The sequence below is a fragment of the Rhipicephalus microplus genome, chromosome 2 (assembly GCF_043290135.1).
Source record: "Rhipicephalus microplus isolate Deutch F79 chromosome 2, USDA_Rmic, whole genome shotgun sequence".
NCBI classification, from domain to species: domain Eukaryota; kingdom Metazoa; phylum Arthropoda; class Arachnida; order Ixodida; family Ixodidae; genus Rhipicephalus; species Rhipicephalus microplus.
Genome location: NC_134701.1, coordinates 115,249,553 through 115,265,909, shown reverse-complemented (window position 1 = coordinate 115,265,909; position 16,357 = coordinate 115,249,553). Strand labels below are relative to the sequence as shown.

Here is a 16,357-nt window from a genome sequence, read left to right as displayed (position 1 = left end):
CGCAACATAAAATTAGCACATATTTTTTAGTAATTCCTTAGTAGAGCCGATCTCCTTCATCATCGTATTTGTCTTGGAATGTTGCTGTTGCTGTGATGGTATGCTCAAGCTAGTTGCCGTGGCTGACGTTTTATTGTGCTGTGCTCCTCTAGTTTCGGGCCCAGTGCGCGCAGATTGTTCTGCGGGAATGAATCGCCGTAGTTTGTGTGAGTGAAACAAATTCACGCCATGCATACGTGCCCACGGTGCCCGTTTTCGTCGGCAAAGTTTTGCAAGGTCATATGGCACATCAGAGATCATCGCCACGATACGGATTTTTCTGTCATGTGTGGTGTGCAAGGGTGTGCAAAGACATATCACGAGTTCGAATCGTACCGGAGACACATTTACCGCTGCCATAGAAGCTACGTGGAGCTCGACGAGCCTCAACAGGGGAACGCTGCAGGAAGTGTTACACCGCGGCTGGATGCTACAACAGATGTCACTGCTTTCGACGACGCAGAATTGCCTTCTTCGAGCTCATTTGCCGAAGATACGAGCAACGGACAAGAAAGTACCTGCACTGTGACTGCACACGGTTCTTCTAGCTCTATTCACGACTTCACACTAAAAGTCAAGAAGCAGATGTGTTTACTTTTTTTTCGCGTAGCTGAAGTGCACAAGCTGCCGCACTCTATAACAGAGAGCATTTTTGCCGATTTCAAGGACACCTTTTTTGACATAATGAAGGCATTTGCTTCTCAAATACAACAAAACATCCCCTTAGATTCTGCTGGAGAAGATGTGCAAAAGTTGCTTGCTTGTGACTTTCTGGAAGATGTGTTCCAAAGTGCCAGCACGAAGTCACTCCGGGAAAATTTCGCAAAGGAACATCTTCCTTATGTCAAACCCGAGGAGCACATTCTTGCTGTTGGCGAGACATTTCAGTATGTGCCTATACGTCGTGTCCTCCAAAACCTGATGTTGTCCGAGACTTTTCGTGAACGTTTAGACCAAAGCTTCACAATTGGGCAGCCATCACCAGTTCTCCGAAGTTTTTTTGATGGTGTATTCTTCAAGGAAAAACTGTCGGCACTTCTGGAGAACGGGGCACAATACACTCTGTTTCTTGTTCTTTACAGCGATGAGCTCGAGATTGTGAACCCCTTGGGGTCAAAACGAGGCATTCATAAAGTAATTGTTGTGTACTTTAGTGTGCTCAACCTACATGCTCGTCACAGGTCACAGCTACGCTCCATACATGTAGCTCTTGTTGCGCCATACAGGCTTGTTGACAAGCATGGCATGAAGGCAATCTTGGAACCTGTTGTTTCAGACATTGTGAGATTGGAAGCAACCGGCTTTACAGTGCACATAAATTCAGCTACTGCTAAAGTCAGAGCAATTCTCGTTGCATTTAGTGGCGACAACCTTTCTATGAATAGGCTGGGTGGATTTACCTGTTGTTTTAACAGAGGGCGCCCGTGCAGGTTTTGCACTGCACCATATGCAACTTTTAGCTCTGTATTCCATGAAATGGATGTGCGAATTCGAAACAAGAGTTTGCATGAAACTCACATTGAAGGTGCTAGGGTGAACCAGCCACTAAGCACTGCACTTTATGGTGTGAAAGGTGAATCGCCCCTTTTAAACATTTGGTACTTTGATGCAACACTGCAGCTACCGCCGGACCTGATGCACGATGTGCTTGAGGGAAGCATACCTCACGTTTTAAAGCATGTTTTGCAAGGCCTCATCAGTACCAATGTTATTAGATATTCAGACCTAGATTGCATCACAGCATTCAGTTTTGGTGCACATGACAAGAAAAACAAACCACAAGCTGTCGAAAAACACTTTCTTACTTCGAAAACTCCATATAAGGGCACTGCATCGCAGAAGTGGTGCCTGTTTAGGTTTTTGTCCCTTATGATTGGAGACATTGTTCCGGAACTCAACGAGCACTGGGAAGTGTACTTGCTTTTCAAAAGGATTGTTGACCTCATATTTGCTGACAGCCTTCCACATGACCACCTTGCATGTCTGCAGGATGACATTCGTTACTTTTCATCTTCTTTTGAGATTCTGTACCCTGGCCACGTAATTCCGAAACTTCATTTCCTGGTGCATTATCCAAGACTAATCAATGAACTTGGCCCACTGAAGCAATACTGGTGTATGCGCTATGAGGCCAAACATCAGTATCTCAAATCCATTGCTGTGCGTAACCAAAATTTCAGGAATATTTGTAAGACAATTGCGGGGCGACACCAGTTATTACAGAGCTATGAACTCTGTAATTCAGAGTTTCACAACTCTATTCAGACAACTAAAGCCAGGCCTTTAAAAGAGAAAGATTTGCCCCCTTGCATGGCTGAAGTTTTCTCACCCGGCGTTCCTGTGTGGAAAGTTAATTCTGTGACTGTCGATCAGATAACGTACAAAGTCAAAGATGTGGTCATTCTGCAGAAAGCCATACTACCTAGTTTTGGACAGATCTCAGAGCTGTACATATATTGTGGAGATGTGTTTTGTCTTGTGAATGTGCTCGGGAATACAATGTTTGACAGACATCGTTGGTGCTATGTCGTCGAGAAAACATCAGAACAGAAACTTGTCAAACCGACAAACCTTGCATCATCACAGATTCTCGACCTCTACTTTGATTCTCGACTTGTGTTAAGGCCTGAAGTAATGCTGACTGGTTGAACTCGCAACACTCATCGTATGCAAGCTCAAAAGCTTGAGAAACTACATGCAATACATCGTCGTGCAGAACGTAGATACATACGGACAAAGTGCATGGATGATTAGAGGCTGGCTAGACGATTTGATATATATGTGGCGTTTAACGACCCAAAACCACCATATGATTATGAGAGACGCGGTAGTGGAGGACTCTAGAAATTTTGACCACCTGGGGTTCTTTAAGGTGCACGCAAATCTGAGCACACGGGCCTACAGCATTTTCGCCTCTATCGTAGGCTAACTAGATGCACTCAAAAGAAAATACGACGGCACATGAATAAACTGGCTTGGTGACGTTGGGCATCCTTCTGCGAGTCGTCGGATCCGTGAAAAGCCCCTATTTCTGATATGGAGAACTGTCCGGGCTCTTAGCACAACCTTTGGTCAGCGAGACCCATTCACATCTCTGGCACTTCACCTACAATGTAGATAGATTGACCTCGCAGAATCCTTCTGTCGAAGAATCGCCGTCAAGTCCAATTTCATGAAAACAAGAATAGCAATACTCGACAACCCGCTTCTCTCACGTGATCCCCGCATAGAATGCCCACTTTCTATGGATGAGGTAGAAGTGGCACTGGCACTGTGCAGACGTTCTTCAGCACCCGGACCTGACTGCATTGTGTACCCTTTGTAACCTTGGAGACGAATCTCGGAAGGCACTCTTATGCCTATACGATGACTCCTGGCAGACTGGTATGGTTTACCAAGCATGGAAGTCAAGTCGCCTCATTCCGCTTCTCAAAGCTGGTGAATCTCGTGGATATTGCCTCATACCGTCATATTGTGCTTATCAGTTGTGTGGGAACAACAGTGGAAAGAATTACTTTAACACAAATGAAGTGGTATTTAGAGCACTATGAAATTTATCTAGTATCCATGACTGGATTCAGGCACGGCCATTCATCAATTGACAATGTTGTTAATCTGGTGACATATGTTGAACACCAGAAAGCCTCTAAGAAACTGTGTGCTGCCCTGTTTCTAGACGTTAAGGGAGCTTAAGACAATGTCGCCCATGAAGCCATCCTTAGTGCTTTGGAAACAGTAGGTCTTGGTGGAAAGGTATATGTGTGGGTGTACAGCTACTTACAGCTGAGATCATTCTACGTGACGATGGTGAATGGCCCAACACCTGAGTATTGCAGTAGCCGAGGAGTCCCTCAAGGAGGAGTGCTAAGCCTTACACTTCGCAATATAACCCTCAGTGGACTAGTCGAGCACCTACCAACCACTGAAGAATTTTCTATCTACGCTGACTTCATCAGGTGTGACAAGGCTACAGCTTCGAGACTGCCTTCAGAAAACTGCCACAACGACGTCATGCTACGTTCGTAAACAAGGTCTCGAGGTGTCCTGCGGAAAATGTGCAGTGGTAGCATTCACGCGGAAACCGATGCCTGCTTACAGCATCTCGATTAACGGAGAACACATATCGTTCAGCAGAAGCCACAGATTCTTAGGAGTCATAATAGACAGAAACCTGTTGTGGACTCCGAACGCGAACTATGTGAAGAAGCAGTTGATCGCAACATTCACATGTTCAAATTCCTTGCAGAAGAGAAATGGGGAGTGCCCGTACCGTCCATGCTACAACTGTACAGGGTGCAGTTTATCGGATTCTTATGGTAGAGTTTAATTACAATATCTAACACAGGCAAGACTAACCTGCATAAAATTCAGAGCATTCAAGCCCAAGCACTCAAGATATGCCTTGGATTACCCTGCAGTGTTTCAACAGCTGAAACCATTGTCATTGCCCGAGATCACTAAATCAAGACACATAATATTACCGAGACAACGCGTATGCACCACAGGCATTATACCAGGACCCCTTCCCACCACCCGGGGAGCCTCGCTGCTGAAAGGCCCCGCACGACATACGGTGCCACTGTCTGCAAGCAATGCTCATCATTTACTGAGGCGTATGCACCTGCATCAAAGCCACTGCTTCCTCCTTGGGGCTTGAGTCGGCCACGAGTTTACTTAATGAGCCCAGAAATGCGGAGAAAATCTGACCTACCGACACATGCCCTAAAACAACTGAGTCTATTAGTACTGGACCAGACCTGCAGTAACCACGTGCACATCTACAGAGATGGCACGTCTACATCGTCTAGTTCATGTGGAGCAGTGGTTATACCATTACAAGAGGTAACTCTGCGTTTTAAGACTTCGCATGCGACGATGTTCACGGCGGCAGAACTCGAGGCTTTGCGCAGTGCACTAGAACTCGTCAATTTTGAAGAAAGACCAAGTAAATGGGCCGTGTTTTCTGACTCAAAACCAGCGTTACAGTGCGTGCCATCAGTTCACCGACGCGGATGCCACGGGCAGTTGACTTATCGAACCGTGAAACTTCAGCACCTCTTAATACAAAAAGGCCACGACATCGACTTTCAGTGGTTACCTGGGCATTGTGGCAGCAATGGAAATGATTCTGCAGATCATGCTGCTCACACATCAGATCAGGAAGTAAACAGTGTTTTGATTCCGCTTTCAAGAGCGGACGCTGCGAGGCAAATTCGCCAACTGGCTCGCAGTCTCACATTGACTGAGTGGAACACACCAAGCATACGACGTACCAGACTACATGAACATGACCCTTCACTACAACTCTGACCTGCACCCGGCCTACATCGACGTGACACTTCGCTTCTCTATCGTTTTTGACTGGGACTTGCTTTCACGAAAGCTTGTACCACGTTAATCGGAATGACTGATAGTGCAGCATGCGATGTTTGCAACACTGATGAAAATATTGAACACCTGCTGTTCTCGATTGACCTCAGAGAGACAAGTACTTGCCAACGCATTGCGGCGACTGAATGATCGGCCTCTTTCTGTGCAGGTGCTAATACAGCACCGTCCACATCCCTCGACAGCCCACAAGACAGTGAAAGCCCTCTTATGTTTTTTGAGGACTACGAGTTTGTGTGAATGCCTCTGACTTGCGGTAGAGTTCTACACGCCACAGTGAATTGACTGTCTGTCTTTTCCTTTTTCTTTTTCTTCTCTCTTTCTCATCTTTCTTGTCCCCTTCCCTAATTCCCCAGTGTAAGGTAGCTTACCTGATGTCTTTCTGGTTAACCTCCCTGCCTTCTACCTTTGGTTGCTTCCTTCCTTCCTCACTGTACGCAAAATGCTTGCAATGACAATAAACTTATTAATTTAAAATCATGTTTATTTGTTATATACTACCTACACATTACTTGCCACAGTTTGATACATATCCAACTGGAGGAAAAATTTAGGCAGAAGACATTTTGATATGAGTGCCAGGGTTTAATGTTGTACATTCATAATCAGTTCACCACGTTCATTATTTCTATCTATAAACATTTTGTAGTCCTCTCATAGAAAATTTCAAGAAGCATTATATCACATTGTGGACATGAACGTTTTCATAAAGTGTCATGCCAGCTACAACAAAACTAATGTAAAGTAAACTTGCTTTAAGTGAGGACTGCAATACTAGTCAACTGTTATTTCAGAACTTGAAGCAGAAATATAAGATGCACAGTGAATGCAGTTTCATAATTGCATACATGCCCAAGCTAAATTTAGCCAGAAAAAGTAACAAAAAATTGCATACAGACTATCACAATACAACCAAAATAATGCTTGTGGTTATTGCATGGAGAATATTGCGCTATTTCGTTGCTTCATTTAACACTGATTAATTAGGCAAGAATTATGTATCAGCTTTTGAGGCAATGAAGCTGGCCGAAAAAGTTTTAAATAAGATGTAGTTGATCGGTTTGTGAAACATCCCATTTGACTGTTTCTAACTTATTGTGCTTGAAGTATTGCTGTTCTCTGATTATTGCAGATGCCCGCGAAATAAGAAAAAAGTTTAAGTGGCGTGCCCGCTTACGCACCTTGAATACAGTGCTCCCTAATGTTCCGCGCGCAAACGACCCCTGTATTTGACCGAACGTTCTGCCACCGCGGCCGCTCTGCGACGATGGCTGTGGCTCTGCGACGACGCACCTGGTGGTTGCGAGAGCAAAAGTGATAACCGCTGCGCCTGCCTATCGCTGTTATGAGCCGCCGTGAACGAAGCATATAGCTTATACGTTAAAGGGCCATTAAGGATAACAACAATTTTATCTCATTAGTGAATTTCCAAAATCGGCGCGCTTGCCACGAGAAGACCCGCAAAAAGGAAGTGTGAAGAGAAAACACCTGAAGTTCCCGAACCAAACGCCTTGACGTGATAGAGTTTGATCGCGTCTACGAAGTCCTATGTAGTTCGTAATCAGTGAAAATGAAGTACATTCTCCACTGAGGGGGCCATCGGTATTACTTACCAAGTTTAAGAGAATATCGTTTATCATTCACGCGAAAGTACAAAATATATACGTGGACTTTGCGGCGCAAAATTTAAAAATGGAACAGTGATCAAAATTTTCTCTTTTAGTAGACTCTTAATAGTGAAATTACGACATTAAGGTTCTCAGAGAGCAACTTATCAATCGAAACGATTTCATTGTTTCACTTCGTGAAACACATCGTGGCGCGAAAGTGAACACGTCACAATTTTTTTGTAATTCACGGGCTCCTCATTAAGCTCATTATGGTGAAACAACGCCTTACTAAACGAAGGACGAGAAAATGTGCACAGGGCGCAGTAGCGAGTTCAGCGCAGGCAGTGTTTGCAGCATAAACTCGCCTAGCAATGACGTATACACCACCATGCGTTCCCTAGCAAGGTGTTGGAGGAAAGAAAAGTGGATAAATGCAGAGAAGAAGAAGAAAAAAAAACTCATAGGGTCTCATGTGCTTTCACGTAAGACGAGTCGAAGACGAAAGCCATCATCTTGTTCATCTCCGTCGTCGTATTGATCCCTCCGAAAGCTTCTGCACCTAACGTGCATGGTTTTGCACATCATCCGTGATAGATCTACCTTTGACCAAGCTACAATGTCGTGTGATGACGTTATTTTGTAACGGGACGTGATAACGGCATAACGGCGTCACATATTTTGGCGATTTATGACGTAACATCAATAGTGACGTCATCACGACATAATTTCTCGCTTCACTTGTGCTTTGCCCGACGCCGCGGGACGCTGACGGTAACTTTTCAGTTCGATAAATCATCTAAGGCTATTTTGGCTCAAAAGAAAAAAAAAACAAATTTCTGGGCATAGTGGGGTTCAAACCCAGGGGCCCATGGTCCGAAGAAGAGCGTCGTATCCAGAGGAACAAAGATAAACACGACAGCATAAAATTTCGGGTGACATGCAGTTAGACTCAAATATCAATTCCTCTAAAAATGTTGGCCGTATAAATTATATGCATTCAACCTATGATAAAAAAAAGTGAATATACGGGAAGGGTTTGAGAAGGTACGAGGGGATAAATGGCAAAATTTATTAAAATCTTTCACTCAGTGAGTGAATGCGTGTTTTTGCAGCACTGTGAAGGGTTATAAGCAAGGTAGCTTTTTGTTACTAACTCGAGTTAGTAACTAGGCGGTTTGGGTAGTAACAACACGCCTGTTGCTTTCAAGTTTGTAAAAGGTTAGTAACTGTCTCAGAGAGTTAGTAACAGTGGCTGTTACTAACATTTTCCTTCCAGTTACTAGGTTTTTACGAACTTTTTTTTAAGAGTGCAGTGTCTGCTAGTGAGTTTATATATTGAACAAACAATCTCCACGCGCGGCGCAACCATTAAGTGGCCACCCCGTATATATAGACACTGCATCTTGACCTTCAAGGCAACGCCTCTGGGTGATTTCTCCTGTGCCTTGTTGAACAATAAAAATCCGCAGCTTGCCCGTTAACTTAAAACACACTGCGTGTATCTGTGTCCAATCAGACTCTTCTGTCTCCCATTGTTCATTAGCAATGATTCGCATCTTCCGTTACGAAGTACCGGTTCGTCACTGCGTGATTTGCGCCTCTCAACATTTGTCTCCCGCACAACTCTGTGATCCGCGCCAGTGGCCTAGCCACCAAAAAAGTAAATACTGCCACCTGTTTCTTCACATCCACACATAATTCCTATTAGCGGGAACAGGTGTATTTTTCTGATACGATGGCTAGCGTTAAGCGCTAAGTATGCTGTACGTGTTCTACAGGATCGTGAAAAACCACGGCACAAGAATGACGAGTGCCGTGAGAGAGTTTGTATAAGCTGCGCTGTCAAATAACTCCTCATGCAGGTAAGAGTAAGGGGTGGAAAAGTATAAATACAAATTGAGCGCAGGCAACATAAATAAAATTGCCCAAGCAAAACCTGAAACCGTCTGCATATTGTAGCTTTACGAAAATCTTGCCTCAGATTTTGCTACACCTCACCATCTTGAGATGATTCGGTCAATTACAAATTTATCTGAAATGTGCACACAGAACTATAAGGCGCAAGTGACACAACTGTAACACAATCAAGCATAGAGTCCATTTCTCGCCCTAACATTCGTATATCGTTTTGATTCATATTTTGATACTGAGGGTTTCATAGTTTTTTGAAGGATTGTGTGTGTTATATTGGTTTAGAGTACTTCCTTTATCTGCGCAATGCTTTTAATTATACACACGTTATGTTTATTGAAGAGGTGACTGAGTGAACATGTTGGTGAATCTGGGAACATTTAATTTTCGGGGAATCAAGCGACGGTAATGTAAATAAAAAACTTGGGAAATACGCGTGGTCAGCCCCAACTAAAAGACCACTATTGCTATCAAACTGTTTATGTATTGAAAACTGGCATCCCATCTACTTTCATGAAGTCAGTGATACACTTTAACCCCTATTCTGGTCTTAGGTAAGTTAAGTCAGAAGTGGACCATTTTCCTGACGTTGAATTAATAACTACGGACCGTGTGTAATGATTGTTCCAGAGAGAAGAGGGTAGGTGGCAATTTATCTGACCTCAGAAAATACGTAAAGGTGGACACGTCCAATCAAGTGCAGAACGAATAAGCTATGGTCTACTACGAACAAATTGGATACAAAGAGAGGGGAAACACATACGAGAGAGCCAGCAAGTTCAATTCAGTGATGAACACGTGAACATCGTGAGCCCAAAATGGAAAGAGCTAGCATAGCTTAAAATAAATTGTAGACAAATAAAAGTGCCAGCATCTGGCTCTCAACATATAATGATGAATGATGATGATGATGATGATGATGATTTTAATAAACACACCTATTTCATCGACTTATCTTTAAAGTAAACTACCGCGGCATTTTTTTCTGGTGCAAATAGAGTGGGCTCAGTGGGAAAGTAGGAAAAGGTCGCCTGGGCATCTGAAGAGCGAAAGGGAACACGAGTGGGATTTTGCCTTTCCTTCGACCGAGTTGCCACAGCGTCGCTTCACGACAAAAAATAACACCGTTCTTTCCAAGGACTACTTCATATGATTGCAAATATTCCTGTTCTTCTTGAGACGGCTGTCCCATTCACTTTCAAAAGTCAACATAGAGAATTCAGTGAGTGAAAGTTCTAGAATTCAGGCGTTAGACCCCGAGCACAAGCAACGACACCACAATACTACGGAAAGACGGGATAGGTGGTTTAGCTGCATACTAAAGCTTTATCGCGCACACACGAGGACTAAAAAGAAAGGAACACAAGGACCAACGCAGACTAACAACTGGTTTTTAATAAATATTTAAACATATATACGCTCTTTTCAGCAGACCATGATCACTGCGAATGAGCAAAAACGGCATAGTACAAAAAATTCAACCAATAAATCCTTTAACATATGCAGCACAACATCACATGTTATTCAACAATTCAGTTTTTTGGGGGGGTTCAGCGACACCTAAGGATGATTACCGCACATGTATTTAGGTCTAGAAATATGCCACGCTTGTCTAATTTTTCTTGTCTAATTAAGGTTAATATACAAAACATCAGGTTCAGTAAACTTAAACCTACACGTACTAAAAGAACAACGTGTCTGATTTCACCGCAACGCAAAACCGCAAAATGTTGCGTAAAAGTGCAGTATCTGACAAGACAATACAGTATTATTATCATCACAAGAAAGCTGTTCTTAATACACACATTACTTATAAAATTGAGACATTAGGTGGTACGTTGGCTTCAACGCCATTGCTGACATTATTATCACCACTTCATCATTACTATTTTTATATACCTACCAAATTTGGCACTCGTTATATTACTGGCAGCACATTTATTTATTCATTTATTCATTTAATAAATTACTTTTTCTTAAGGGTCCCTAACAGAAGGGACATTACTTGAGGGGTGGGAATACAAGAAATGAGGAAAGGCAAAGTTGGATGTGCAACGAAACAAAAAACAAGTTTTAGGACATAGCTGAAGCGGCAGAGACAAACAAAACAAAAAATAGAAGAGGGGGGGGGGGTGTAGCAGGTACAATTGTTTGTGGATTTCAAATAAAAACATTTTGCGGGGACAAAAGATACCCCTTATCAAGTACAAAACATTGCCAAGTACACAAAATATACATACACGCTACACTAGGAAGATGGCACTATAAACCATTACACAAGAATTAGCATGGTAAGTCACCTATTACTGTTCAGTGTTGGTTGACAGAGAATTTTTAAAGGCTTCGGCATCCTGAATGCTAACAATAATATCCGGTAGGGCGTTCCATTCCTTAGCTGTCCGAACGAAGAAATATTCGGCAAATGGGGTAATTTTGGGACGAGGGTAATGTACTTGAATAGTGTTGCAACAACGAGCAGAGAAATAGGGGCGTTGGGTGACGTAAAGGCTGGACGGGGATGCGTGATAGAAATTGTGGAATAATACGAGCCGCGCTGTTTCTAGCTGTTGACTAAGAGGAATGAATGCCGCGCGATTCTTTAAGTCTGTTACACTGGCGAACGATAAGTAATCGGAAAAGGCGAATCTGGCAGCGCGGTTTCGGATGGCTTCGAGGTTTTGGATTAGATAATGCTGGTGTGGGTCCCTAATTGCTGCGGCATACTCCAATTTGGGGCATAATATTGTGGTGAAACTAATATTTTTAAGTGGCTGGGAGCAAACTTCAGGGTTCTTTGGATATAACCTAAGCATCTACTAGCTGTTGAAATGGCGTGATTGACGTGGAGGGTGAATGAGAGGTCACTTGAGATATGTACTCCAAGGTATTTATATGAGCTAGTCGGTTGTAGAAAACTGTTATGTAGAGCGTAGTTGCACTTTAACGGATTAGTACGTCTGTGAAAAGACACTTATCTATATTTAGAAATGTTTAAACTCATCTGCCACTTGTGGCACCAATTTCGAACGACTCTTAGGTCGGCTTGTAAAGCTTTTTTATCTTCATGACTAGCGATTGTTGCGTAAATAAATCAATTGTCGGGGAATAAACCTATGTCTTTAGTAATACAGTGTGGAAGGTCGTTGATTTAAATCAGGAAAAGAAGAGGGCCCAGTACGGTTCCCTGGGGAACACCGGAGAGGACGGGGGAGATTTAAGACCTAGCTGTATTTATGACGACGACCTGTTTTCTCTCAGTGAGAAATTTATTAATTAAGGACAAGACGAATAGGTCGAGATTAAGCAAAGAAAGTTTGGTCATAAGGTGGTGGTGATAAACTTTATCAAAAGCCTTTTCAAAGTCAAGAAATATGGCGTCAGTTTGCATGTTCCGGTCAAGATTTTTGTGCAAGTTATGGATGAAGGCAGCAAGTTGCGTTTCACATGACAGGCCTTTTCGAAAACCATGTTGGGAAGGGGGAATGAAGTTGTGCTGTTCGAGGTGATTAATGATCTTGGTAAATAAAATGTGCTCCATAACTTTGTATAGGACACTTGTAAACGATATGGGCCGGTAGTTATATGCGGATGCTTTGTTGCCTTTTTTGAACAATGGAGTGATTTTACCGAGTTTCCTATCACTTGACACCTGTCACTGTGAAAGTGATTGAGAGAAGAGAAGCTGAAATGCTGCGCTAATTATCAATTGTGTATTCTTTAATATTTTGCTGTTGATGTTATCAATTCTACTTGCAGATGAGAATCTCATTTTTCTAATTACGTTGCTTATTCCAGTTGCAGATACTTCAATGCGTAACATTGGCTCGCTTATAATAGACTCAAGGTTCTCCCTGGAGTTCACACAATAGCTATGTTAACGCGTGAAAACAGAACAAAGAGCATGGTTTAAGACACTGGCCAAATCTACGTCACTGAGAGGTTTGTCATTAGTACTGGATAAGCTTATCGGCGATATGTTTCTTGCGTTCATTGTTTGCCAGAATTTCTTAGGGTTATTTTTGAGCATGTCTGGTAGTGTTGTTCGAAAAAAATCGTGTTTCGCGTTTTGAATGTCAATCGAGAGGCATCGCACAGAGTGGAAATATTCTTTGCATAAGCATGGTTGGTTCTGTTTTTGCCACGTCTGAACAAGCGTTTTTTCCGGTTTATCAGTTTTTTAATCACTTTGTTAAACCAAGGGGCGGATGTTTAGTTTTTAATTTTTATGCTTGGTATATATGCATCAGTTGGTTGGTGGAGTTTTTCGACTAATAACTTCAAATTGTTTTCTAAGGTGCTAAGACGTGGTGCAATGATATGATGTGGCGCAATCAATAAAAGTATCACAGCATGTCCACGCAGCAAATGATGAGTGGGGCGAAGCATCCATCCAAACATCCGTCCCTCCACCTGTCTGTCTGTCTGTCTGTCTGTCTGTCTGTCTGTCTGTCTGTCTGTCTGTCTGTCTGTCCGTCTGTCTGTCTGTCTGTCTGTCTGTCTCTCTGTCTGTCTGTCTGTCTGTCTGTCTGTCTGTCTGTCTGTCTGTCTGTTACGCCTGACGCAGAACAAGGTTGAACTAAAGAGAGCTTCGCCCTAAAAACGCCAAGTCTGTGCGGATCGTGAAGCACTGTCACAGGAAAAGCTCGAAAAGTGGATTTTCAAAGTCTTTTCTCGACACTAATTGAGTAACTGCTACAAGAACATTTTCTGTGCACGCAATATGCGACAATTATTCATAATTTTTGTTTAGTAGACTACCATTCAATACGCTTCCCTTCATTGTTTTTTTGGGAGGAGCGTGGTGTCGATTTCACACTTGCTAAGAAATACGTGCAATATTTTGATGCAGTGGCTCATGATGATAATGAATTACACCTGAAGTGAGTATGCGCCACAGTTAATCGGTGACGATGAAGCTTTCATGATGGGTTGGATCTTTCAACGACGTTCTATTTACGTAATTCGTATTGTGTGACGCCTGGTTGATTCTTTGGTGTTCTAAAACGCTTTATTAGTTATATCGTTGCGATTCCTTTCTTCACATCAAGCCGGCCTAAAGGAAGTTTTGAAATCTGTATTTTACCACTGAGCTCTGACGTGGTCTGAGTGGTAAAATACTGGGCAGGAACGAAGCATACTCGGGTTTGAAGTCGGTTGCACCCTTGGTGTATAATTACAGAGTTTTTTTTTCTTATTTCTTGCGATATCGGTTGCGGACACTGGCAGGCGGATCACTACGGCGCTGCATGTGACCTGTGTCCTGATGTCATAGCAGTTTTCGCTGTAAAACGCCTGAACGTTTAACCACGGTACATATTGAACTACAGTTTAGTCGTGTCACACACTCTACAAATTTCTTCATGTTTTGATGTTACTCTACATTGAAGATTTACAAACACTGCAGTATAACATCTCACGGTATAGTCATTCTAAATAATGACTCGTAACTTAAGCTACAACCCAATATATAAAACGAAATAGGCTGAGAAAGTAAGGTGAAGATAAATACATGTCTTTTCTATGAATATTTTAACATTTAGTCGATAAACTTTCACACTTTAAGCTTAAAGTGAATTGGTAGAAATGGCGGACAGAAATAGCTGCTTTATTCTAAATATGGTGTCATTCATGGAATTCTGTACCGGAACAGTACGCAGATTGCACTGACGTGTTTGTTCCAATAAAAAGCAACCATCAAGAGGTCGGCAGACGAAGACCTCAGTCCTAAAGTGCCTTCCTAGAAAGGCGGATATATATATATATATATATATATATATATATATATATATATATATATATATATATATATATATATATATACATATATATATATATATATATATATATATATATATATATATATATATATATATATATATATATATATATATATATATATATATATATATATATATATATATATATATATATATACATATATATATATATTGGAATTCAATAAAGGGCCTCTCAATTGTGTGCCGTTGGGAATCGAAACACTCTAGCATTTCAGATTTGCTGGGAAGTGCTCTGCCTCGTCTAGGTTAGATCTGTAAAAACACCTGGAAAAATCTTTCTGATCGCGCAAGAGAGCACACTCGGGGTTATTTTGAAGTGACACTGAAAACTACTTTAGCTCAAATGCATCTCGCTGTACTCGCGACGTCTTGAGGGAAAAGCTTCGATGCCGTTGACAATAAAAGTATCTCAGTGAGAGAGCGTTAGAGAGAGAAAGCCTCAGTAAAAGATTTCTGCCAGCTAGTGGCCAGTTAACAGATCCTTCCAATAGGAAACGCATCAAAATGCCCCGTTTAATGTTTCCTACACAAAGGCATTTTTGCTGCATTATTCAAGGTAACGAGCTGTTCACGAAGCGAGGTCTTGCGCTTATGACACTGGAGATTGAAGATGCTGTCCTAATGTGCCGAGTACACGTCGATGGTCGGCGTATTAGCCGACGCAAAACCAAAAAGTTGCGTGAGAGCTAGTGTGCTTGATTGGAATACACGTGTATGACATTGCATTTCAGTTTTATTAGGCATGGTAATACTATTAGTCCCTGATACCTTGAGCTTGTGAAATATTGTAGTATAGGAGTTAGATTAGTGCACTGGTACCGAAATTGCCCGCGGTGGGGCGCCGCTGTTTCCTCCTTTGGCGGCGGCGCGTCTACGGCACGAGGTACATTGAATCGGCGGTGGCACAGCGCGGGAGGAACGGGGGGGAATCAAAATTTAAGGGTCGGTTGGAATAAAAATTTGTCCCTTGAATTCTGAAATAAAAAAGTTTCTCTTGACACGGCGAAGCAGCTAACGCTATGGCAGCATGATTTGATGTTACTTATTTAAAAATTCCGCTGTCTCAGATAAAAAAAAAACAGGTTTAAATATAAATGTTGAGCACCTTGAAAAAATACAGTTTAAAGAAATACATGTTTACGCAATTCTTTTTTTTTTCAATTGCGCAGTACCGAGTCTGCGCAGGTACCCTGAATGCTCACTCCAGAAATGCATGTCCTGCAAAAAAACAAAGAAACAAATCAAAACAATTCTGAATTGATCTTACGGTCATGTGCTCACAACTTGGTGCTCGTCAAAGAACTCCAGGTGTTCAAAATTTCTAGAGCCCTCTACTATACGTCATCTCTCATAATCCTATGGAGATTTTGGTGCAATAAACTCTACATATCAATCAATTATCAATAATCTAACGGGCACAATATATGCTTGATGAAATCGTCGGGTATGACGTGCACAAAGTACAACGAAGGATGTGGGTGCTGGAACGCTTAAACCCCAGTGTCTACTAGCGTATGTATTCAGGAAAATGACACTAGTGCAAATGCGCCAATGTTAGAGAGCGGCAGCAGCGATAAAACATGCGCATGAAAGTAGGCGGGAGACGCTGGT

At 42.2% G+C, this 16,357-nt stretch overlaps 1 protein-coding gene across 1 annotated transcript; it reads left to right on the top strand.

Moving 5' to 3' along the window:
• The first annotated feature begins 228 nt into the window (after positions 1 to 228).
• Positions 229 to 2,688, top strand: LOC142791002 (uncharacterized). Its single transcript, XM_075885399.1, has one exon. The coding sequence runs from the start codon at positions 229 to 231 to the stop codon at positions 2,686 to 2,688; it is 2,460 nt and encodes an 819-aa protein (XP_075741514.1).
• The last annotated feature ends 13,669 nt before the right edge of the window (positions 2,689 to 16,357 follow it).